Source organism: Moschus berezovskii, chromosome Y (genome assembly GCF_049115385.1).
Source record: "Moschus berezovskii isolate FMDL1 chromosome Y, NW_MosBer_1.0, whole genome shotgun sequence".
Taxonomy (NCBI): Eukaryota; Metazoa; Chordata; class Mammalia; order Artiodactyla; family Moschidae; genus Moschus; species Moschus berezovskii.
This window is the reverse complement of record NC_142489.1, coordinates 10,265,234-10,291,712: the sequence shown is the minus strand read 5'-3', so window position 1 is coordinate 10,291,712 and position 26,479 is coordinate 10,265,234. Positions and strand designations below refer to the sequence as shown.

General features: G+C 47.8%; 1 protein-coding gene across 1 annotated transcript in view; it reads left to right on the top strand.

Moving 5' to 3' along the window:
* Nucleotides 1-26,479, top strand: part of LOC129564342 (anosmin-1) — a 225,944-nt gene that overhangs the window by 164,737 nt on the left and 34,728 nt on the right. Inside the window, exons 5-8 of the mRNA XM_055438256.2 lie at nt 3,481-3,665; nt 10,222-10,351; nt 20,480-20,685; nt 25,989-26,133. Coding sequence (XP_055294231.2) covers nt 3,481-3,665; nt 10,222-10,351; nt 20,480-20,685; nt 25,989-26,133 — 666 coding nt within the window. The remainder of the gene's footprint in view (nt 1-3,480; nt 3,666-10,221; nt 10,352-20,479; nt 20,686-25,988; nt 26,134-26,479) is intronic.

Here is a 26,479-nt window from a genome sequence, read left to right as displayed (position 1 = left end):
AATCCCAGGGACGGGGGAGCCTGGTGGGCTTCCGTCTATGGGGTCGCACAGAGTCGGACACGACTGAAGTGACTTAGCAGCAGCAGCAGTGTTCCACTGTGTATATGTAACACAACCTCTTTATCTATCCTTCTGTCGATGGACATCACGGTTGCTTCCATGGCTTAGCTATTATCATGAACAATTGGGGTACCTGTGTCTTTTTCAGTTTTAGTTTTCTGAGGGTGTATGCCCGGTAGTGGGATTGCTGGTTCGTATGGAAGGACTGATGTTGAAGCTGAAACGCCAATCCTTTGGCCACCTGATGGGAAGAACCGAGTCACTGGAAAAGACCCTGATGCTGGGAAAGATTGAGGGCAGGAGGAGAAGGGGATGACAGAGGATGAGATGGGTGGATGGCATCACCGACTCGATGGACATGAGTGTGAGTGAGCTCCATTCCCACCAGCAGGGCAGTAGGGTTTCCTTCTTCTCCACACCCTCTCCACCATTCATTGTTTGTAGATTTTTTTTTTTTTTTTTTTTTTGGTGTTTAGCCTTGCTCTGTTTAAACAGGAAATAAAGGAATGTTTGAGTCCCAGGACCTTGATGGCGGAGGGAGATGTGAGCTCCTTGAATAGATACGATCCCAGAGGAGGTGGCAGCGAACGCCTGCGATGAGCCTTCTCGTCCCTCTCTGAGACTCTCAAGCGGAGATTTTTTTTACCCTTGTTGCCATGTCTTCCTCCTACTTCTCCCTGAGAAAAGACTAAAGTGGGCTACTCCTACTTTTCTAGGCATATTCCTAAGAGAAGGATAATGCTGTAGGCTAGGCTGTTTCTTCAGTGAACAGTTCCACACCATTTGCTTCTGCAGAGTGCTCCTTATGGGGACATTGGTTGGGGGGCTGGGGAGGGTGGAGGAGAACCCAGTTCTTGACACACACACACACCCCCACCCCTGGGGCTTGAGCTTTGTAGGGAAGATAAGACATTCAGAGAGCTGGTTGTGGTCAGAGGCAATTGAATGCCTGTGTCGATGGTCACAGGTTCAACGCGGAAGAGCAGACCAAGGAATGGAGCCTTGTACTTCCAGCTGGAGGTTGAGGGAAGGTGGCTGAGAAGGCAGTGGCATCTGGCATCTGCCAGAGCCTATGTCAGAAAAACCAAAGGCAAGAGATTTCAGAGGAGACTGCGTGGCCGGACCACAGCAGTAGGGAGAACCTGGCAGTGTGGTCTGGGGAAGCCGGGTGTGGAAGGCAGGCTGTGTATTGTTTCTATTTAGTGGTTTTGTCTTGTCCAGCTCTCTGCAACCCCATGGACTGTAGCCCACCAGGCTCCTCTGTCCATGGGCTTCTCCAGGCAAGAATGCTGGCGTTGACTGGCCGCCCATACTCTGTGACTCCTGCAAGCTGCAGCGAAGACCCAACACAGCCAGAAATGAATGAACACATAAGTCAATAGTTTTCTTCACGTACCCCCGTGGCTGATTTCATGTCGATGTGTGGCAGAAACCCCTACAATCCTGTAATTAGCCTCCAATGAAAATCAATCAATTCATTTTAAAAAAATCATCAGTGAGCTTTTGAGCAGATACACACGCGCTGCGTTTAAATCACCCAGTTCCATCCAGATCAACGATGAATGACTTTAGAATTTCCCACCATAAGAAGACCTCAGGGTGAATTCAGATCAAAATGAGATGAGTTGAAATTTCAGCCTCGCTGCTAACCTGCGTCAGATCTTCCCTGTGTTTTGTAGCTTTCCCTCCGCTGAGACTGAAGAAGTGGAAACTGGCTTACAACCTTCCGAACTAGCCGTTTCAAATGAGTTGTCAGCACTCTAGAGGAACGCTCATGCTCGGTGCAGGACGGCTTTACGGGCAGCTGGTGTTCTTGGTTCGAATGGCACTTAGCATCACAGTGCTGTGCTGCTGCTGCTAAGTCACTTCAGTCGTGTCCGACTCTGTGCGACCCCACAGACGGCTGTGCACTCTACCTGAATTCAGTTGGTTCTATCTGTCCCTTTGGTATTATGAATTTGTTCTAAGTTTCCCTTTCCATCATGGCTGCTGTTTTGAACCGTGGTTCTTACATCTTTGGGTTACCAGGCAACTTGCTCGCTCTGTAGGGGGAAAGAGAAATCAAAATGATGAAGTATGTTCCAACGAGCCACCTGTGAGGGACTTTTTTGGAAGCCAGGCACTCACCCGTGCCAAAACCCAAACATTATAAATTCATCTTTTTTTTTTTTTTTCTTCCAATTTTAAACAGCAAGTCAGTGGGGAGAGCCCCAGCAATCAGTTGGGGAAATCCATGAGACCCGTGCTTCAGAAACCGTTCCTGTGTGCTTTGACCACATGACAGCATTGGGCTGTATAATGTTTTCCTTAAAAGGAAAACTCACTCAGATGGAGAGGGGAGGAAACTCGGGAACTGTGTCATAAGTACCCTGAGATTTAGCTGCAGAGGCAGAGCATGTTATGTGGAGAAGGACTCGAGACTCCTAATGACTGTCGTCTCTGGTGGATTCCGTGTGCATCTTGCTGTGTACATGCGTGTCTGACTCTCTGTGACCCCATGGACTGTAGCCCGCCAGGCTCCTCTGTCCATGGGATTCTCCAGGCAAAAATACTAGAGTGGGTTGCCATGCCGTCCTCCAGTGGAACCGCGTGACCCAGAGATCAAACCAGGGTATCCTGTGTCTCCTGCACTGCAGGCAGATTCTTTACCACTTGAGTCACCAGGGACACCTGTTTATGTAACGTGTCAAGACCTAATTCCACCTGTTCACTTATGCGTTAGAAAATGGGAATTCTATCAGCTTTTCATTACAAACCAAATTGGGTTAAACAGAAGGACACCTGGCACATAGTAAATGTTAGGTATTTCTCTTCCCCTTACAAAAGGTTTAGTCTGCCCATTTGTCAAGTTTTAACTTTAGCGGGAGTGCCTTCTAACTCTGCCATCTATAAAGTTCTTGCATTTTTTCTTTTATTTGAACGAATGCACATTAAAGAACTGCTGTGAGATTATAGGCTTCCCTAGTGTCTCAGAGGGTAAAGACTCTGCCTGCAGTGCAGGAAACCTGGGTTCGATCCCTGGTTCAGGAAGATCCCTTGGAGAAGGGAATGACAACCCGCTCCAGTATTCTTGCCTGGAGAATCTCATGGACAGAGAAGCTTGGCAGGCTCCCATTCTTGGGGGTCACAAAGAGCCAGACACAGCTAAGTGACTAACACTCGAGGTTACTGGGGAGACAAAACCTTGCTCAGGCTCAAGAATCAATGTAGACCCTATGAAACGGTGGGAACGTGAAACTGAACTTGGCATCGTACGATTTCAGACTGAACCCCTGATGGGGAGATGCTGCTATTAAGAAGGGAAGCAGAGGGTCCTTTGTCGTGAGATGAGTTTCATCTCCTATTCACTTCTTCTTCCTCAGTGCTCACCGTGGCCCGCCTCACACGTGGGCTGTTGTGACCGGCGTCGTTCTGTTCCAGGTGTCCCCCTGAAGCCCAGGAAGGAGTTGCGGTTCACGGAACTGCAGTCTGGGCAGCTGGAGGTAAAGTGGTCCTCGAAGTTCAACGTTTCCATTGAGCCCGTGATCTATGTGGTGCAGAGAAGGTGGAATTATGGGATCCATCCCAGCGAAGACGACGCCACGCACTGGCAGACCGTGGCGCAGGTGAGTGCTGCGTGGGCTCTGTTTGCTGACTCTTTGCGGCCCCGCGGGCTGCAGCCCACCAGGCTCCTCTCTCCATGGGATTCTCCAGGCAAGAATCCGGGAGTGGGTTGTCATTTCCTCCTCCAGGGGATCTTCCCGACCCAGGGATCCAACCTAGGTCTCCTGATGTCACCCTGGAGGTGACATCTCCTGCACACCTACACAGAGATGGTTAACGTGCTGTAGCTTGCTCAAAATAGCCTGAGCGTGCAAGTGACTTAAACCGCTGTGCACACACCTCACCTCGACCCCCCATTCTTTCACCCCACCTGGATCTTCCCGACCCAGGGATTGAACCCGGGTCTCCCATAGTGTATGCAGACGCTTTACTGTCTAAGCCGCCAGAGAAGTCCCGGTGCATAATTCTCCTTTTCAGAAGCTCCATTTACTTATTCGTGTCTGTGCTGGGTCCCTGTTAGGACATTCGGGCTTCCTCTTGTTGCAGCAAACAGGGAGTTTCTCTTCATTGCCGTGTGAGGGCTTCTCATTGCGGTGGCTTCTAGAACACGGGCTCTAGAACTCAGGCTCAGAAGTTGTGGCCCACAAACTCCCTTGCTCCGAGGACTGTGGGCTCTCCCCAGAACAGGGATCCAAGTGGTGTCCCCTGCATTGCAAGGCGGGTTCTTAAAGCACTGGACCACCAGGGAAGCCTCCAAGAACTGTGTGTAAGCCTTGAGATACATGTAGAACCCGCTAGACTGAGGGAAACCCATAGGACTTGCTGACCTGCCCTGGGATCCTCTTGATGTCTTGTCCCGTGTTGCTCCTGAAAGGTTGTTGCTGAACCATGAAAGATGCCAGGATTCTCGGCCTCTGGAGGAGAAGAATTCAATCCGGGGCCAGAGACTAGGCTTGATTGCTCAGAGCTTTTGTGTCATAAAGTTTTGTTAACGTATAAAAGAGACAGACAAAGCTTATGACACAGACATCAGAAGGGGGAGGCGGAAAGAGTGCCCCCTCACTAGTGTTAGCAATGGAATTACATACTTTTTAATTACTGATTACCGTGAATCAAAAGAATGTCTGGAGGTTGTAAAGACCTTCCTAGACCCACTCCCATAATTGACATTTTAAGATAACAGGATTAGTCAGAAGGTTTTTTTCCAGAAGCTGTTCTCAAGCGCGATGCATTATTGTTACATAATTCTAAGGAATGTAGAGGAAAAAAAAGTTTGTCCTTTCCTCCTCCTTGAGAATTGCAGACTCCTCTCTCCTTGGGGACCCCCGGACTTCTTATCCACCTGCCTAGGAATTGACTCTCTCACTCCCACATTTAAGCGTTCATTCCGCACAGGACTTGAGTGGCTGAAGGAAGAATCCTGTCACCAGACTGCTTGGTGGGAAGCAGCGGGCAGGTCTAGAATCTTCCATGAGTGCTTCCTTCTCCTTCCTCTTGCTCAACTCCCTAATCAATGGGCCACCGGACGGCACCCCTCCTGGGGGTCATCTCCCCAGTCCTGAAGAAAGAATAAAGGATCAGTGTGAAACCGCTTCATGCTTTTCAACAAGTATACATGCCTTCTCCACCTGTAGGTCTATAGGGAAATCTTCTCTGCTGATGTGTGTAAGACTGTTTCTTCAAAGACAAGACTCCCTTGATTTTTAATTTTTCTTTGTCAGTACATGTAAGCTACAGTGCTATACTCAGGTGTTTGAAAGAAAAATGTAATTGCTTTTTCATCACTCGTGTCTCAGAGAGGATAAACACAAGAGTATTTAAAGACCTCAAAAGCAATGAGAAATGTGATGTTAAAATGATTTAAAAAAAATGGGAGGATAATGTGCAACGTTGTATTAGTTTCTGCCGTACGACAAATGTGCACACATGTGTACAGTTTCCCTTCCTTCTTGACCCTCCCACCCGGCTCGTGTGCCCTCTAGATCATCACAGAGAACCAGGCTAGGCTCCCCGTGTTACACGGCAGGCTCCTGCCGACTTTCTATTGCACACAGAAAGCAGTGCATAGGGTCAGCGCTGTTAGTGTCCATGGTCAGTGCTGCTTGCTGAATTTGTCCCACTTGCTCCTTCCCCTTCTGTGTCCACACCTCCATTCTCTACGCCTCTGTCTCTCTTTCTTCCCTGCAAAGAGGTTCCTCGGGACCCTTTGTTGAGGTTCCGTATATACGTGCTGATATTCGACATTTATTTTTTCTTCTCCTTCTGCCTTATTCGACTCTGTAGAACAGGCTCTCGGTGCATCCAGCTCATTTACAACTGACTCAGATTCATTCCTTTTCTCATGGCTGAGTAATATTCCATTGTGAATATTAGTACCACATGAAAAAGGTCTTCAATTAGGGGGGGGAAAAAAGAATTCGTCAGAAATATTTAGTAATTTTATTCCATATATATCTTGTTAAACCGTTTTGCTTTAACAAAACATAAGGATGTTCAGAATTCAGCCTAAAAATATGTTTACATGTCATTCTCCCCTTAATGGTGCTACGGTACCACTTGTAGAATTTCCAGATTACCAATTTGAAGAGTTATGAAAGTAACTGATGATAAGACTTTCTCTCTCATGTTCTCTTTCTTGGAGAGAGGAAAGACCTTGCTCTATCGTTTTTATTATTGTTGCTGTCTTCGCTGGTTAATGCCACACTAAATGCTTCTTTTCTGTGTCTGCTAAGCATGCTGACTTTAGCTCCTTCAGCTGAAGGCTGAAAGTAGACAAAGAAGTCAATGGAAATGTTGTCTCAAATTCTGCCAGATAAGGTAGAAAGCCACGCTTGTCAGTGGCTTCCTTTTTTTAAAAAAAAAAAGAAAATCGTTTATTTATTTTTACTTTATTTAATTGGAGTCTAATTACTTTACACTATTGTGATTTCTGCCATACATTAACATGAATCAGCCACAGGTGTACATGTGTCCCCCATCCTGAACCGCCCTCCTACCTCCCTCCCCACCCCATCCCTCTGGGTCATCCCAGAGCACTGGCTTTTGAGTGTCCTGCTTCATGCATCGAACTTGCACAGGTCACCTGTTTCACATATGGTGATATACATGTTTCAGTGCTATTCTCTCAAATCATCCCACCCTAGCCTACTGGGAATACACACTGAGGAAACCAGAATTGAAAGAGACTCATGTACCCCAGTGTTCACTGCAGCACTGTTTGCAATAGCTAGGACATGGCACCCCACTCCAGTACTCTCGCCTGGAAAATCCCATGGACGGAGGAGCCTGGTAGGCTGCAGTCCATGGGGTCGCTAAGAGTCGGACACGACTGAGCGACTTCACTTTCACTTTTCACTTTCAAGCATTGGAGAAGGAAATGGCAACCCACTCCAGTGTTCTTGCCTGGAGAATCCCAGGGACGGGGGAGCCTGGTGGGCTGCCGTCTATGGGGTCACACAGAGTCAGACACGACTGAAGCGACTTAGCAGCAGGACATGGAAGCAACCCAGATGTCCATCAACAGATTAATGAATGATGAAGTTGTGGTACACAGACACAATGGAATATTACTCAGCAATAAAAAAGAACACATTTGAGTCCGTTCTAATAAGGTGGATGAAATGGAGCCTATTATACAGAGTGAAGTTAAGTGAGAACAAGAAACACCAATACGGTATATTAACGCATATATATGGAATTTAGAAAGACAGTAACGACGACCCTGTTTATTTTAATCATGGAAGTACTTAGTTTCTTTTGAATGTTGAAGTACACATGGCAGTCCTTTTAGTAAGTTATCACAAGCTGAGGTTTAGAAGGATTTCAGTTCCGTTCTGTTGCCCAGTTTCATGCACTAAGCGTCTCATTGAGCTGGCACTAGGCCCAGATGACCCACAGAACTCAGACATTTATCCCTTGGAGTTGATAGCTTATGGTGAACGGTGTCAGATTCGTGATCTCCGAAAAAGGAGATTTAGCTTCGGGACCAGGCTTCATCGCTCAAGAGCTTCTGTGTAGCGGAGTTTTATTAAAGTGACAAAAGGGACGGGGAAAGCTTCTGACATAGACATCAGAAGGGGGATGGAGAGTGACCCCCTCACTAGTGTTAGCAAGGGAGCTATATAGTTTTCAGTTATTACAATAAATCAAAAGAATGTCTCAAGGTTGTAAAAATGTGACCAGACCCACTCCCACAATTTACATCTTAGGATAACAGGATTAGAACTTGACAATAGAAAGATCCTACCACACCCATTCCCATAATATACATTCTAAGATATCAGCATTAGTCAGAAGGTTTTCAGGAAAGAGAAACTGTCTTCAAGCAGGGTACATTGTTGTTAAATAATCCTTCAGTTCAGTTCAGTTCAGTCGCTCAGTTGTGTCCCGCTCTTTGCAACCCCATGGACTGCAGCACGCCAGGCCTCCCTGTCCATTACCAACCCCCAGCGTTTACTCAAACTCATGTCCATTGAGTCAGTGATGCCATCCAGCCAGCTCATTCTCTGTCGTCCCCTTCTCCTGCCTTCAATCTTTCCCAGCGTCAGGGTCTTTTTAAATGAGTCAGCTCTTTGCATCAGGCGGCCAAGGTATTGGAGTTTCAGCTTCAGCATCAGTCCTTCCAATGAATATTCAAGACTGATTTCCTTGAGGATGGACTGGTTGGATCTCCTTGCAGTCCAAGGGACTCTCAAGAGTCTTCTCCAACACCACAGTTCAAAAGCATCCATTCTTTGGTGCTCAGCTTTCTTTAAAGTCCAACTCTCACATCCATACATGACTACTGGAAAAAATATATGTTCTAAGATATCAGAATTTGGACAAAATGTGGTCCAAAGATATCAGGATTCAGTTCAGTTCAGTCGCTCAGTTGTGTCTGACTCTTTGCAACCCCATGAATCACAGCACGCCAGGCCTCCCTGTCCATCACTAACTCCCGGAGTTCACTCAAACTCATGTCCATCGAGTCGGTGATGCCATCCAGCCATCTCATTCTCTGTCGTCCCCGTCTCCTCCCGCCCCTAATCCTTCCCAGCATCAGAGTCTTTTCCAGTGAGTCAACTCGCATGAGGTGGCCAAAGTATTGCAGTTTCAGCTTTAGCATCAATCCTTCCCAGGATTGATCTCCTTTAGAATGGACTGGTTGGATCTCCTTGCAGTCCAAAGGACTCTCGAGAGTCTTCTCCAGCACCACAGTTCAAAAGCGTCAATTAGTACAGAGTTTAAACTGAGTTGTTTGATCATCAGTTCCAGGCTTAAAGGAAAAAAAAAAAATCAACGTATTTTATGTGACTAAGACTAAGGAATGTAGAGAAAAAAGATGTTTGCCCTTTCCTCCTCCTCGAGAACCCCAGATCCCTCTCTTTGGGGTCCCCCGGACTTCTTATCCACCTTCCTAGGAAGTGACGCTCTCAGAGTCAGGGCCAAGTTCTCAGGTCTGCCCTAGGACATTGTTGAAAGTGGGCATATTGCCCTGAACTTGACAAAGGGGGACAGTGACAATTGGGTCAGGTTGTCTGAGATCTCAGGACATAGCCAGAGGGACAGCAAGCCCTGTCGACGTGTCCCTGTGTCCAGTTTTCTTCTTTGCAATGTTTTATTGGACTAAGGTACAGCCACTCCTGATGGCTCAGCAGTAAAGAACCCACCTGCCAATGCAGCAGACCCAGGTTCGATCCCTGGTTTGGGAAGATCCCCTGGAGAAGGACATGGCAACCCACTCCACTGTTGTTGCCTGGAGAATCCCATGGACAGAGAAGCCTGGTGGGCTACAATTTGTGGGGTCGCAAAGAGTCAGACATGACTTAGTGATTAAACCACCTCCACGTAGTAACACACCTCATCCTTCAGGAACATGAATCTATGCACATCTTACATGATTTACTCAAACTAAAAAGGAAAGAAAGAAAAAGCCTTGAGTTGCAAGGTACTTCCAGAATTTAAGTGCGTGGGTTCGCATACCTACTTCCAGAATTGTATTTGGTGTCCAAGTCGGAGGCATTTTCCTTCTGTCATCTACAGATGATTTCATGTTGATCGCTTCCTGTATTTATTCATTCATGAAGTGAAGCAACAGTCGCTCAGTCCTGTCCGACTCTCTGCAACCCCACGGACTGTAGCCCACCAGGCTCCTCTGTCCATGGGATTCTCCAGGCAAGAATACTGGAGTGGGTTGCCATTCCCTTCTCCCTTCCTGACCCAGGGATCGAACCTGGGTCTCCCGCATTGCAGGCAGATTCTTGACCATCTGACCCACAGGGGAAGTCCATTATTCATCCATGTGTATACTTCACTAATGAAAACCCTCCAATGCTGTATGTAGTCATCAGAGGTAAAAACCAGCCTGTGCATTCAATCATGAGACTTTGACTTCCACAGAGCCGTCAGAATCTTTGGGAGTAAATAGCCGTGAGTGGCATGCAGCCGCTGGAGCCTCCCCTGGGAATTCCCTGATCCCGATAGCCCTCCCCGGAACCCAGCAGGGTTGCTCGTCCTCACCCAGGAGGGCAGGGGGAGGGCGGGACTGTGTCAAGCCTGCTGGTGAGTCGAGCATGTGTTTATAAAGCATACGCAGTGAGCACATCAGGATAACAGGCTTCTGTGTGCCTTTCCCCTCAGACCACGGACGAGCGGGTGCAGCTGACGGACGTCCGGCCCAGCAGGTGGTACCAGTTCCGTGTGGCGGCCGTGAACGTGCACGGGACCCGAGGCTTCACCGCCCCTAGCAAGCACTTCCGCTCCTCCAAAGGTCAGTGGTGCTTGCTGCCCACCCACCCACCCACCTCGTTATGGGCGGAGGGGGCACATCCGTGGTGTCGCCAGGCTGGTATGGGTGTGTTTGGCCAGCGCGTGGCTTTGCTGTGCTGAGCGAATGGGGGTGCCTCTGAAGGAGCCGCATGTCTTCATGGCTGGGAGGATCCCTGGGTTTTGACCTCTGCGAGGCTCTGGAAACTGTCATCGTGATGAGGTTTTCTCAGCTTGGAACGGGCAGTTGTCTACGGTCAGCTTCCACTCCCTGGGTTTCTGCATCTCTTATGCATCAAGCACCATTCAGTTTAAATTTTTTTGGAAAGAAAGCTCTCGATGCAGGTCTCTTGAAACTAGTGGCTCTGTTGAGGGTCATTTCCCCTCCTGTTTCACACCAGGCAGAGTTTAAATCCGTCCTGAGTCACTTTATTGTTTCTATCACTTTCTTCCCTTCTCATTTCTCTGCTGTTCTGAAACCTCTGTGGGTGTGATGAATACTCAGTTTTCCGTTTGTGGTTGGTTTAGGCTGTAACAGTGCAAGGTCATGATTGGACCGGATATTAAGAACAGCTCTGTGCTTATTTCTCCAGTTGCGTTGGGCATTCTGAATTAAGGATATGTCAGCCTGGCTAATCAGCAAGGTCCAGTTTTCATGGAAGATTAGCAAGGTTATTCACTGACTAATCAGCAGTTATCGCCCTCGACAGGAGGTCACTCAAACTCGGTTTAGGCAGGCATTGTGATGTTAATGAACAATGTGAGGCCGTGTAACATCAGTCATGTCTTTCAAGATGGGAAGGTTTGCACTGGCTGCTATAAATTGCAATTCCTTTCCATTTTGGATGTCTAGGTGACTCAGTGGTAAAGGACCCGCCAGCCAATGCAGAAGATGCAGGTTCAATCCTTGGGCAGGAAGATTCCCCCGGAGGAGGAAATGGCAACCCACTCCAGTATTCTTGCCTGGAGAATCCCATGGACAGAGGAGCCTGGTGGGCTACAGTCCATGGGGTCACAAAAGTGCCAGACGTGATTGAGCCCACACACCCTCTTATGTTTAAGCTAGTCTATTTGTATCTTGCTAGAATAATATTGCCACTCTTTTATTGAGATAATCACAGGTCTCAAGTGGAAATTTGCAGCCAAAATAATTTAAATATTTGGATGCCATTCCAGTGTTTATTGCAGACCTTTTTTTTTTTTTTTAAATTGATTGCATTAGCTCTTAGTTGCGACAGGCAGACCCTTCAGTCTTCATTGTAGTATGTGGAGTCCAGTTCCCTGACCAGAGATTGAACCCGGGTCCCCTGCACCAGGTGTGTGGAGTCTTAGCCACTGGACCACTGGGGACGTCCCCTATGTTGTAGATTTTTTTTTATAACTCTTTCTTTAAAAAAAAACCCTTTTAAGAAAGGTATACCCCGCACACCCCACTCCCAGGTGAATACACTGAGCAAGCTGGAAAGAGAAATAGCAAACAGAGACATGAGCCCTTTCTCAAATGAGGACTGTCTCCCTGTGGTCTGATGATTGAGAGAGGCCATGCCAATAAACAGTCAGTGATGGGCTCAGAGGCGAGGATCCGCATGAGGCTCGGGAAGTCTCCACCTTGCCTTTCCCAGTTCACGCGTGGTCCAGGGATGCTGTGGTCACACCGTGCTCCCGCTGGCCCCGTTGCCTGCTTGCGGTCTGGCGCTCTCAGATCAACACTGCTTGCACACACACGAGGCACAGTGGTGCCCAGCCTCTGCACACACAGGACAAATCCCCTTTGGAGCTGGGCAGGACCTGGGCAGAGGTCCCGTCACTGTGGCTGCCAACCTCCAAAGAGGCACGTGTCCCGGGCCAGCAGGGCCACGTCGCCCCAGCCCTTCCTGTGTATCTGAGCACCGCTCGGGTCTCGGATTAGCCCTGTGTCCATCAGTTGAAATGGGCTTTCGTTGAATGAAGGTGCACCGTTTGGGCAATCCCTGCCCTCACCATTAAATCATTCTATTTCTTGGTTTGACAAATGTGCCCAGCATTCAGCATTGCAGAGTGCACGTCTGAAGCAAAAAAAAAAAAAAACACATGCCTGGAATTCGTGGTAGATTCTAGTGTCTTCGCTGAAGATACAGACCCACTAAGCAGCTGAAGCTGATTCATCCAGGATGCAGCTAAGCGTTGTGATTGTTGCTAAGTCATGTCTAACTCTTTGCGACTCCAAGGACTGCAGCACGCCAGGCCTCCCTGTCCATCACCAACTCCCGGAGTTTACTCAAACCCATGTCCATCGCATCGGTGATGCCACCCAACCATTTCATCCTCCGTCGTCCCCTTCTCCTCCCGCCTTCGGTCTTTCCCAGCATCAGGGTCTTTTCTAATGAGTCGGCTCCTCACATCAAGTGGCCAAAGAACTGAAGCTTCAGCTTCAGCATCAGTCCTTCCAATGAGTATTCAGGACTGATTTCCTTTAGGATGGACTGGTTTGATCTCCTTGGTGTCCAAGGGACTCTTAGGAGTTCTCCAGCACCACAGTTTGAAAGCATCAATTCTTTAGGTGCCACATGTAAGTGATATTACACGAAGCTTGTCTTCTGCAGTATGACCATCTAAAGGTCTCTGTCTCTGTTGCCATTTGCACACTGGTTTTTGGTGCAAATGTGGAGGTGGGTTTCTGTGTGTCACCATTAGTGTTGTGGGGACACCTTGAGGTGCCTGCCTCACAGGAATTGATGGCCTTTCTCCCCGGGCAGGACAGAGCAAGGGCTCCTTTCTCACGGGGTTTCATGTCGGTGTGATCACAGACATTTCTCCAGGGGTGGCAAGGGACTTCATTTGGCATTTTCTGCATTGTAGGCGCTAGGCTGTCCCATCATTGTGCCCGTTACTTTTTGCTCATGGGATTAATCACGAAAGGTTCGGAGAGGAAACCATAAATCTTTCTTCTGAAATCCAAGTGTTCCATCTTCTTTTGCCAAAAGTACTACATAGAGTTGTTAATAAAAGGAACTATTTTCAAGGCTGAATTTGGATAGTCCTGCTAAATACTGAATGTATCTTGCCCTGGAAATCACGCAAATTGTAAAAGGAGCTGACATGGCCCTCCTCTTCCATTTATCTGTGAGGGTGTGTTTGCTTCCTGCCCCGTGAGACGGGTTTCTGTAGATGACTGGGAAGGTTGTAAAGAGGGAGTGGATGAGGCAGAAAGAGACGTGGTATGAGGGGAAATGCTCTCATTTAAGCCTCAAGGAAGCTCTCACCTTGTGATGCGACTCTGGCCCTCTCATGCTACACTCCCCAACTAGTGAATGACACTGTGACCCTCCGTTTCCTCATCTGTAAAATGGGAACATGATGCCAACATTTCAAACACAAGCTTCAGCCATATATGCTCATTAGAAATAAGCACTGCTTATGAGACCCGAGTTTGATCCATGGGTTGGGAAGATCCCTTGGAGAAGGAAATGGCAGCCCACTCCAGTATTCTTGCCTGGAGAATCCCATGGACAGAGGAGCCTGGAGGGCCACAGTCCATGGGGTTGCAAAGAATTGGACACAACTGGACGACTAACACTTTTATGTCCAGTTGCAAGAGACTGAATGGTGTCATTGCCTTAGAAAGACTGACTTGGGGTTGGCACTCTGTGGCCCATGGTCCGTGTTTGACCTGCTACTTGTTTGTGCAAACAGCGTTTCATTAGCACAGAGCCATGCTGATTTATTGCCATATTGTCAATTTTTGCTGTTCTTTAGTCATTCAGTCGTGTCCAACTGTTTGCGACCCGATGGACTGCAGCACGCCAGGCTTCCCTGTCCTTCACTATCTCTTGGACTTTGCTCAAACTCATGTCCATCGAGTCATGATGCCATCCAACCATCTCATTCTCTGTCACTCCCTTCTCTTCCTGCCTTCAATCTTTCCCAGCATTGGGGTCTTTTTTAATGAGTCTATGGCTGCTCTTTTAAAAAAGCACTTTTTAGTTTGTATTGGGGTAGAGCTTTTTAACAGTATTGTGATAGTTTCAGCTAGATATTGAAGAAACTCAGCCATACATGTACATATATATATATTCTCCCCCAATCTCCCCTCCCATCCAGGCTGCCACATGACATTGAGCAGAGTTCCCTGTGCTGTCCAGCAGGTTCTTGTTTGTTCTCCATGTTAAATACAGCAGTGTGTCCATGTCCATCTCAGACTCCCTAACTATCCCTTCCCCCATCCTTCCCCCTGGGAACCATAAGGTTATCACAGAGGATTGAGCAGAGTTCCCTGTGCTGTCCAGCAGGTCCTTGCTGGTTCTCCTTGTTAAATACAGCACTGTGTCCATGTTCATCCCAGACTCCCTAACTGTCCCTTCCGCCATCCTTCTCCCTGGGAACCATCAGGTTATTCAGTTCAGTTCAGTTCAGTTCAGTCGCTCAGTCGTGTCCGACTCTCCGCGACCCCATGAATCACAGCACGCCAGGCCTCCCTGTCCATCACCAACTCCCGGAGTACACTCAAACTCATGTCCACAGAGTCGGTGATGCCATCCAGCCATCTCATTCTCCGTCGTCCCCTTCTCCTCCCGCCCCCAACCTTTCCCAGCATCAGAGTCTTTTCCAGTGAGTCAACTCGTCTCATGAGGTACGATAATGTGATCACTGACCTAGAGCCAGACATCTTGGAATGTGAAGTCAAGTGGGCCTTAGAAAGCATCACTACGAACAAAGCTAGTGGAGGTGATGGAATTCCAGTTGAGCTATTTCAAGTCTTGAAAGATGATGCTGTGAAAGTGCTGCACTCAATATGCCAGCAGATTTGGAAAACTCAGCAGTGGCCACAGGACTGGAAGAGGTCAGTCTTCATTCCAATCCCAAAGAAAGGCAATGCCAAAGAATGCTCAAACTACCACACAATTGCACTCATCTCACACGCTAGTAAAGTCATGCTCAAAATTCTCCAAGCCAGGCTTCAGCAGTATGTAAACCATGAACTCCCAGATGTTCAAGCAGGTTTTAGAAAAGGCAGAGGCACCAGAGATCAAATTGCCAACATCCGCTGGATCATGGAGAAAGCAAGAGAGTTTCAGAAAAACATCTATTTCTGCTTCATTGACTATGCCAAAGCCTTTGACTGTGTGGATCACAATAAACTGTGGAACATTCTGAAAGAGATGGGAATCCCAGACCACCTGACCTGCCTCTTGAGAAACCTGTATACAGGTCAGGAAGCAACAGTTAGAACCGGTCATGGAACAACAGACTGGTTCCAAATAGGAAAAGGTGTACGTCAAGGTTGTATATTGTCACCTTGCTTATTTAACTTATATGCAGAGTACATCATGAGGAACGCTGGGCTGGAAGAAGCACAAGCTGGAATCAAGATTGCTGGGAGAAATATCAATAACCTCAGATATGCAGATGACACTACCCTTATGGCAGAAAGTGAAGAGGAACTCAAAAGCCTCTTGATGAAAGTGAAAGAGGAGAGTGAAAAGGTTGGCTTGAAGCTCAACATTCAGAAAACAAAGATCAGGTTATTACAGAGTAATAAATGCAGACGTGCAGGGGTGTGAGAGGCTCAGTCCCTCTGTCTCCCCTCCCTATCTTTCTCACTTCTGACTGCCACCAGTTACCTGAATGACCTCGGCCAGGTCACTTCACCTGTTCAACCCTATGGGTCAAAAGATTGAAAGATCCTTACCAGTTTAGGAAAAAAAAAAAAGACCAAAGAAGTAGCTTTGAGGCTTTATCATAATGTGGCATCAGCTCTATGCATATAATTGTTTTCCACAAACTTCCAACTACGTTTCAAAGTTTTCATATAATCGAAACATTATGTAAATTGAAAGAAAAGATCTTGTACCTCTCAACAAAGTGAATATACTTCATTTCACACTGTAGGGAACCACTTCACAAGGCCATGGATGGCTGCAGTGTGGGAATTTGTTGGGACTGATTGAAATCCTTCAGCATAGGCGGGTCGGACAGACTCTCATCTGAGATCTTCCTTGACTAAACAGATAAACAAAAAGCTGGTTTACAGAGACTAATTGGGGCTGATAAGCAGATCATCTCTGCTATTCCCTCTTGGCTCTGTAATTTTAAAGTGATTATTTGGGGGCGGGGGAAGGAAGAGATTGGCGTGTCTTATCTTCGTTATGGGAATATGCCATCTTCAGTATTCTGAACACCGAAATGGGCCTTATGTTTTAGAAGATGTGAAAGTGAAAGAGTTAGCCGCTCAGTTGTGTCCAGCTCTTTGCGACCCGACGGACTGTAGCCCACCAGGCTCCTCTGTCCATGGGACTCTCCAGGCAACAATACTGGAGTGGGTTAATTCCCTTCTCCAGGGGGATATTCCTTACCCAGGGATCGGACCCAGGTCTCCTGCATTGCAGGCAGATTGTTTACTCTTTGAGCCACCAGGGAAGAAAATCTGAGCCAAATACTATTAGTTTATTTAAAGGCCTTATTTCCTAGTGCTGTTTCAACAGTTCTGTTTCATGTTTCACAAACCAGGTGATGTTATCCTGGACTATTGCAATCACAGGTAAGGCATGAGATATTTTTCCAGGGCGGTGAGTAATGATACAATGAATGAAGCAGATTAAGGAAATGATGAAACACCACCAGTTGACTTTCCCAAACTGGGAATTTTCTTCAGAAAAGTAGATGATTTTGCTCTTTTCCTGTGAACGTCGGATTTCTGGAAGCATAACCGTGTATTTTCAGCTCGTAGACATCCAGGTGCATCGTTGAAAATGTGAATGGCTGTGATTATCTTTACACGTTTTGATTTTCTTTTTGCTTCGAAGTGGTAATGAGCTTGAAGACAAGCTTCCTCTGAGAAGGGTCTGCAGTGACCTGGTGTAGGTTCAGGATTGAATCAAGCCAAAGATTTGGTTCTAAGGGCCTCAGAGAACATAAAGGCAGGAGGAAATTGTGACAATATTTTGCTAGTGAGAGGAGGAAAGCACATAACAGTCTAGAATAGGGAGACATCTGGTCAACCTGCAGCAGTTGAACAGTCAGGTCAGGACTCCCTGGGGGAAGGCGTTGAGGCTCAACAACCATTGGAAGAGCCTCAGTAGTTCCTGGTTTCATCTCCAGGAAGTAACCTGGGAATCAGAGTGGCCAGAGCAGTGGGAGGAGCAGGGACAGGAAAGCAGACTCAGGAAGTTATGTGTGGCAGGAACGCACAGGGCTTTGGGGAGACTGCCAGCTCTTTGGGAGGGGGTGGGCAGTGAGAACTCCTGAACTCGTGTCATGAAGAATCACCAGCTGGGACTTCCCTGGTGGTCCAACAGCTAAGACTCTGTGTTCCCAATGCAGGGGACCCAGGTTCAATCCCCGCTATGGGAACTGGGTCCCACCTGCCACAGCTAAGAGTTCCTATGTCCCAGCTAAAAATACCACATGCTAGAACGAAGACCCAGCATGGCCAAAGAAATACAAATAAATTTAAAAGCAAAATAAATGAAACATAAACAAAAATAAAAGCATACTGGAGTGGGTAGCCATTCCCTTCTCTAGGGGATCTCCTTGACCCAAGGAACGAACCCAGGTCTCCCACATTGCAGGTGGATTCTTTAGTGTCTGAACCACCAGAGAAGCCCAAGAATACTGGAGTGGGTAAGCCTATCCCTTCTCCAGCGGATCTTCCCGGCCCAGGAATCAAACCGGGGTCTCCTGCATTGCAGGCGGATTTTTTTTTATCAGCTGAGCTACCGGGGAAGCCAAATAAATAAAAATAAATTGAAAAACTGATTCACCAGCTGCCATACTGAGAAAGGCTCAGACAGGCCTTCCCAATAATCAGGGAGAAAGGAGGTGAAATGGGCCCGGGGTGTTATTCTGGTAGAGACAGTGGGATTCCAGACACACTCTGTAGTACTGATATGCCTACAGGAGCTGTTCAATGAGAGCTCGGGAAGGACACAGCCTCGAAGTTTGGGAAAGGAGCCGTGGGAAGGAGAAATGTGCATTTTCTGAGACGGGGTGTCTGTGCTGGGGAGTAGGGGCTGGAGGGGCCAAGACTATGGTGTTGGCAAAGTTGTCTCCCAAGTGGCTCAGTGGTAAGCAATCTGTCTGCCCAGGCAGGAGACACAAGTTCTATTCCTCAGTAAGATTCCCCTGGAGAAGAAAATGGCAACCCACTCCAGTATTCTTGCCTGGAAAATCCCATGGATGGAGGAGCCTGGTGGGCTACAGTCCATGGTGTTGCAGAGAGTCAGACATGGCTGAGCGACTAAACAACAACAACAACAGTTATTTTATATAAAACATATTTCACATGAATATATTTCTGGGCCCTTCCGGGACTCACTGAAACAGCATTATCTCAGCGTAAGTCTTGGGCACTCCCAGAGGGTTCCTAATGTTCATTGTTTGAGAACCACTTGGTCAAAAAAAAAACCACATAATATGCTCTGGATTAGTGATTAGCATAGAAAAGCAATTGCAAAACTTAAAAAAAAAATTTTTTAATAACTCACCAAACCTCCAGAACTTAGCTATCTTACAGGAAAGCAAGATTTAAGAAAACAAGAATTCATGTTTCCATCATTCCAAAAATGCAAAGCATCCTGGGACTAAAAAGATGGGTATTTTCCCCCAGTCTTTCTTCTTCATTTATACTGAGTTAGCGTCTTTGCTCCTCTGGTGCAGATGGTGTTAGAACTGTTGGGCAGGCGTCTTGAAGCAAAACCATCTGTAAGTCCTTTGTGGTGACTGGCATCTATATTTGCTCAATTTCTGGGGCTTCCCAGGTGGGGCTAGTGGTAAAGAATCCACCTGTCAATGCAGGAGACATAAGCAACTCAGGTTTGATCCCTGGGACTGGAATATCCCCTGGAGAAGGAAAAGGCTACCCACTCCAGTATTCTTGCCTGGAGAATCCCATGGTCAGAGGAGCCTGGCGGGCTGCAGTCTATAGGGTCACAAAGAGTTGGACATGACTGAAGCGACTGAGCATGTACACACAGGTGGCAAAAAAATAAGGGAAAGACCCCCAATTTCACACACATTTTGTCATTCTTGTATACAGATCTCAAATGGAGATTTGTCGGGGTCAGGGGGAGTCGTTCCAGGACCTGGTCTCTCTCGACAGCTGAGAAGGTCCGGGTTTATGCAACAAACAGGAGACGGTGAAGTGACAGACATGTTAGCCGTCTGTCATCCCATTTGCAATGTGGATTTAAAAAAAAAAAATGGTTTGTTTTTGCTGATGTCTCCATGTGGCTCTTGACTTCGGACTAAACGATGTTAAGCTCCAGGTCTACTCAGATGAAAACTTATTTGTATGAACTGGCCCTGGATTTCTGTTTTCTCTTTTCAGAATTTTCAAAGGTATTTCACTATTGCTGACATGTTTAATGTCATCTAACCTAAACGGAATTTGACCGTGTTTTACAGAATTCTGTCAGTTTCAGTACAGTGAAAATTTGGCAGGGTTGTAGTGGTATGAAACTGTTTAGATTACAAACATGGTCCAAAAGCAGGTGTCTTACCATTCTGTGGGCTTCCCTGGTGGCTCAGTTGGTAAAGAATCCTCCTACAATGCAGGAGACCCCGGTTCAATCCCTGTGTTTGGAAGATCCCCTGGAGAAGGGAAAGGCTACCCACTCTGGCCTGGAGAATATGAGGTTGCAAAGAATCAGACACAACTGAGTGACTTTCACTTTCTACTGTTCTGTAGACTGTATTTCAATTTGAGGCTTAAAAAGTGGTTCTTAATGCTGGGAAAGATTGAGGGCAGGAGGAGAAGGGGACGACCGAGGATGAGATGCTTGGATGGCATCATTGACTCAACGGACATGCGTTTGGATAAACTCCAGTGGTTGGTGATGGACAGGGAAGCCTGCGTGCTGCGGTCCATGGGGTCACAAAGAGCTGGACATGACTGAGCGACTGAACTGAAGTGCTTGTTTTCAAGTACCCTACATATAAAGGGCAGTGTTCCTGCATTGACCCTGCAGTCGTTACATGTGCAAAAATGGCGCTTCTGTGGTTGACTTGTCTGACTCTCTGTGACCCCACGGACGGCAGCACGCCAGGCTCCCCTGTCCTTTGTCATCTCCCAGAGTTTGCTCAAACTCCTGTCCATGGAGTCAATAGTACGTTCATGGTCATCCTTGAAACTGAACTCTGTCTCCTGCAATTTCAGATCCGTCCGCACCCCCGGCCCCAGCCAACCTCCGGCTGGCAAACTCCACCGTCCACAGTGACGGAAGTGTGGCCGTGACCATCGCGTGGGACGTCCCCGAGGAACCGGACATCCCGGTGCACCACTACAAAGTCTTCTGGAGCTGGACGGTCAGCGGCAAGTCCCTTGTGCCGACCAAGAAGAAGAGGAGGAAGACCACGGATGGGGTAAGTGCCCAGTCTGGGGAGGGGGGCCCGGCGTCTCGTGGGGTGGGGGGGGACTGAACTCAAGAGCAGCCTCCGGTGAGCCCAGAAGAGGGGTGGATGAGGGATGAATTCCCATCGCTTTCTGCTGACCGAGGAGGGTCAGCGATCAGAGGACCACACCAGCCGATCAGCCTGGGGCATTTCAGGTTGAGAATGCTTGAATGTCATCTGTTGACTTACTCATATCCAAAGGGCCAGCACAAACTCTAGAAATCAAAGGGACTGGAATGATGTCCATCTTACCTGTCTAGTCACTGAAAATGGTACAATTCAAAATGTCCTTGACGTTAAGGTTTGATTTTTTTTTTTCAAGCGATCCTTCTGAATTGGGGAGTTAAAGTTCGTACCTTTCGTGCTGTGTGTTGCAAGGTGCTCCCATCTGTAATGTCATTGCTGGAACTGCAGACAGTTTACAAGATGTACATTTGACAATATATGTTTCTCATGGATTAAAAGGACGTGGGATGGCTTGTTGTCCACATACCAAGAAACAAAATCTTCACTAAAACATTTCATGCAATGAGATCTCCATAACCCTGAACATTCTGCATTGTGTGACATGCTTAAATGTATATAAAAAAAGTCCTTTTATTACACATTTCTTTATCTTGTTGTTATAAAACATAAATGAACAACTTCCTCTCTAATTTAGATGGTTGAATTCCATAAATTAATATTGAAAAGTGCTTTAAAAAGATAGCAACTTTTTTTTTTTAAATGAACCTTCCAGTATCTGGGCCACGGGGGATTGTAAAACTTGCCTCTACCAGTCCACATCACTGATATCCAGCTGCGATGCTGTTTTCGTTGATTTGTAAGAAACTTTCCAACAGTTCCAGGTTTTATTTCGTACAGCTCTGCAACAGGTGAAAACTGATGATGTGTGCTCATCTCATAGAAAGTGCCGAAAGAGATGAAGGCGGGAAATCACAGGAATGGAAGTCAGAATGTGACATGATAAAATATATGCATGTATAGTGTACGTATAGTGCGTGTGTATCAGGCGGCCCTTAGACTGAAACAAGACTGTGTGTGTGTGTGTGTGTCCTGCACCATTTGCAGAGTGTGTGTGTGTGTGTCCTGCACCATTTGCAGGGTGTGTGTGTGTGTGTGTGTATCCTGCACCATTTGCAGGGGGTGTGTGTGTGTGTGTGTGTCCTGTGCCATTTGCAGGGTGTGTGTGTGTGTGTGTCCTGCACCATTTGCAGGGTGTGTGTGTGTGTGTGTGTGTCCTGCACCATTTGCAGGGTGTGTGTGTGTGTGTGTGTGTCCTGCACCATTTGCAGGGTGTGTGTGTGTGTGTGTGTGTCCTGCACCATTTGCAGGGTGTGTGTGTGTGTGTGTGTATCCTGCACCATTTGCAGGGTGTGTGTGTGTGTGTGTGTGTCCTGCACCATTTGCAGGGTGTGTGTGTGTGTGTGTGTGTGTCCTGCACCATTTGCAGGGTGTGTGTGTGTGTGTGTGTGTGTCCTGCACCATTTGCAGGGTATGTGTGTGTGTGTGTGTGTGTCCTGCACCATTTGCAGGGTGTGTGTGTGTGTGTGTGTGTCCTGCACCATTTGCAGGGTGTGTGTGTGTGTGTCCTGCACCATTTGCAGGGTGTGTGTGTGTGTGTGTGTGTCCTGCACCATTTGCAGGGTGTGTGTGTGTGTGTGTGTCCTGCACCATTTGCAGGGTGTGTGTGTGTGTGTGTGTGTCCTGCACCATTTGCAGGGTGTGTGTGTGTGTGTGTGTGTCCTGCACCATTTGCAGGGTGTGTGTGTGTGTGTGTGTGTCCTGCACCATTTGCAGAGTGTGTGTGTGTGTGTGTGTGTCCTGCACCATTTGCAGGGTGTGTGTGTGTGTGTGTGTGTCCTGCACCATTTGCAGGGTGTGTGTGTGTGTGTGTGTGTGTCCTGCACCATTTGCAGGGTGTGTGTGTGTGTGTGTGTGTCCTGCACCATTTGCAGGGTGTGTGTGTGTGTGTGTGTGTCCTGCACCATTTGCAGGGTGTGTGTGTGTGTGTGTGTGTCCTGCACCATTTGCAGGGTGTGTGGGTGTGTGTGTGTGTCCTGCACCATTTGCAGGGTGTGTGTGTGTGTGTGTGTGTCCTGCACCATTTGCAGGGTGTGTGTGTGTGTGTGTGTGTGTCCTGCACCATTTGCAGGGTGTGTGTGTGTGTGTGTGTGTCCTGCACCATTTGCAGGGTGTGTGTGTGTGTGTGTGTGTCCTGCACCATTTGCAGGGTGTGTGTGTGTGTGTGTGTGTCCTGCACCATTTGCAGGGTGTGTGTGTGTGTGTGTGTGTCCTGCACCATTTGCAGGGGGTGTGTGTGTGTGTGTGTGTATCCTGCACCATTTGCAGGGGGTGTGTGTGTGTGTGTGTGTGTCCTGCACCATTTCCAGAGTGTGTGTGTGTGTGTGTGTGTCCTGCACCATTTGCAGGGTGTGTGTGTGTGTGTGTGTGTCCTGCACCATTTGCAGGGTGTGTGTGTGTGTGTGTGTGTCCTGCACCATTTGCAGGGTGTGTGTGTGTGTGTGTGTGTCCTGCACCATTTGCAGAGTGTGTGTGTTTCCTCACCATTGCAGGGTATGCCTATGTCTTCTCTACCATTGGCAGGATGTGTGTGTGTGTTTGTGTGTGTATGCTGTGCCATTTGCAAGATGTGTGTGTGTGTGTGTGTATCTTGTGCCTTTTGCAGGATGTTTGTATATGTGTGTGTGTTAGTGCCATTTGCAAGATGTGTGTCTGTGTGTATTTTGTGCTGTTTGCTGTGTGTGTGTCTGTGTGTGTGTCTTAAGCCATTTGCAGGATGTGTGTGTGTGTGTTTGTGTATTCCGTGCCATTTGTAGGATATATATGTCTGTGTCTGTGTATTTTATGCCAATTCTAGGATTGTGTGTTTGTTTCAATCCTGTGCCACTGGCAGGAAGTATTTGTGTGTGTGTATCCTGTGCCTTCTGTAGGATGGGTGTGTGTGTTTGTGTGTGTGTGTGTGTGTGTGTATCCTGTGCAGTTTGCAGGGTGTGTGTGTGTGTATTTTGTGCCAGTTCTAGGATTGTGTGTTTGTTTGAATCGTGTGCCATTGGCAGGATGTGTGTGTATGTGTAACCTGTGTCATTTGCATGGTGTGTGTGTGTCCTATTCCATTGTGGGGGGGGGGTGTGTGTCCTGTTCCATCTACAGGGTGTGTGTGTGTGTGTGTGTGTGTGTCTTGTTCCATTGTGTGTGTGTGTGTGTCCTGTTCCATTTGCAGGCTGTGTGTGTGTGTGTGTGTCCTGTTCCATCTGCAGGGTGTTTGTGTGTGTGTCCTGTTCCATTGGGGGTGTGTGTATGTGTGTGTCCTATTCCATTTGCAGGTTGTGTGTGTGTGTGTGTGTGTCCTGTTCCATCTGCAGGGTGTTTGTGTGTGTGTCCTGTTCCATTGGGGGTGTGTGTGTGTGTCTCCTGTTCCATTGGGTGTGTGTGTGTGTGTGTGTGTGTGTGTCCTGTTCCATTTGCAGGGTGTGTGTGTGTGTGTGTCCTGTTCCATTGGGTGTGTGTGTGTGTGTGTCCTGTTCCATTTGCAGGGTGTGTGTGTGTGTGTGTGTTTGTGTGTCCTGTTCCATCTGCAGGGTGTGTGTGTGTGTCCTGTTCCATTGGGTGTGTGTGTGTGTGTGTGTGTGTGTGTCCTGTTCCATTTGCAGGGTGTGTGTGTGTGTGTGTCCTGTTCCATTGGGTATGTGTGTGTGTGTGTGTGTGTGTCCTGTTCCATTTGCAGGGTGTGTGTGTGTGTGTATCCTGTTCCATTTGCAGGGTGTGTGTGTGTGTGTGTGTGTGTGTGTCCTGTTCCATCTGCAGGGTGTGTGTGTGTGTCCTGTTCCATTGGGTATGTGTGTGTGTGTATCCTGTTCCATTGGGGGTGTGTGTGTGTGTCCTGTTCCATTGGGGGTGTGTGTGTGTGTATGTGCTGTTCCATCTGCAGGGTGTGTGTGTGTGTGTGTGTGTGTCCTGTTCCATTTGCAGGGTATGTGTGTGGTGTGTGTCCTGTTCCATCTGCAGGGTGTGTGTGTGTGTGTGTGTCCTATTCCATCTGCAGGGTGTGTGTATGTGTGTCCTGTTCCATTGAGGGGGTGTGTGTGTGTGTCCTATTCCATTGGGTGTGTGTGTGTGTGTCCCATTGGGGGTGTGTGTATGTCCTGTTCCATTGTGTGTGAGTGTGTGTGTGTCCCCTGTTCCACTGGGGCTGTGTGTGTGTGTGCGTGTGTCCTGTTCTATTAGGGGGGTGTGTGTGTGTGTGTGTGTCCTGTTCTATTAGAGGGGTGTGTGTGTGTGTGTGTGTCCTGTTCCATTGGGGGTGTGTGTGTGTCCTGTTCTATTAGGGGTGTGTCTGTGTGTGTGTCCTGTTCCATTGGGGGGTGTGTGTGTGTGTGTCCTGTTCCATTTGCTGTGTGTGTTCCTCCACAGGGAACTGAACCCTGGCCCCAACACTGAAAGCACCAAATCCAAGCCAGTGTCCTACCACGGAACTGCCAATGCACTATCTTTAGACAAATGTTTGAATTCTAAGACCACAACCTTATTTGTCTTAATTCCCAGTTCTTGTAAGGGACCTTGTTATCATACCTGAAAGCCATAAAAACGTGCTTTAAAAAGCATTCTGTCAAATTGATTTTTCTTAACAACTTTCGGTGGAAATTTTCTCATAGAAGACGGAGGATCCATTCCGGGGAAATGCAGTGAATGTCAGTTCTCTGGGTCTTTCCAGGTGTATGCTGATGTGACCCTCTGCTAGTCTGTTATAAAGGGCTCTCGTTTTTCCTGTGAGCTGCAGTCCGGGAAGGAGTGAGGGACACACAGATACACACACACACACACACATCCTGCAAAAGGCACAGAATACACACACACGCACACACACACACACACACATCCTGCAAAAGGCACAGAATACACACACACGCACACACACACACACACACATCCTGCAAAAGGCACAGGATTCAAACACACATACAATCCTAGAACTGTGAGTTCTAGGAGTGAGTTATTCATCCCCATGTGACTTCAGAGCATCCAAAATGGGATGAGTGACACAGTTTCAAAAAGAAAAAGATGCTTTTGTGTGACATCTATTTGGATCCACGGCACGACTGTCTTTGCTAAAGATGGAGAAGGTTCTGTGACCTTAGTCCGGGCGGAGGTCAGGTGGGAGCTGGCGGGCTCCCTGAGGACTGGGAACCTCTGGCGGGAGGCTCAGGGTCCGGGCGGCTTGTGACACAGTCTCGTCTCCCCTCTGCATGCAGTCTCATAACTGGGTGACCCTGGAGCCGCTGCAGCTGGGCTGTGACTACACCGTGGAGCTGCAAGCCATCACCTACTGGGGCCAGACGCGCCTCAAGAGCGCCAAGGTGTCCCTGCGGTTCACGTCTGCACACGCCGCCCACAACAGTGAGTGCGCGGTTCCTTTCCCTCACTTCCCGTCTTCACCAGGCAGGTCTTCCTACCAGCACGTGTGAGACTGTTTCCTCTGAACCAGCACGCATGCAGTGTTTGGGCATCGTAATGGAAACTTCAGAAGAAAAGGTGGCTCATCCTAGGAGATGGTAATATTGACATGATTCAGGGTCCTTATTCTAATGGAAACTTCAGAAGATGAGGTGTCTCATTCTAGCAGATGCTGATATTGACATGATTCGGGGTCCTTCTTGCAATAGAAACTTCAGAAGAAAAGGTGTCTCATCCTAGCAGATGCTGATATTGACATGATTCAGGGTCCTTTTTCTAATGAAAACTC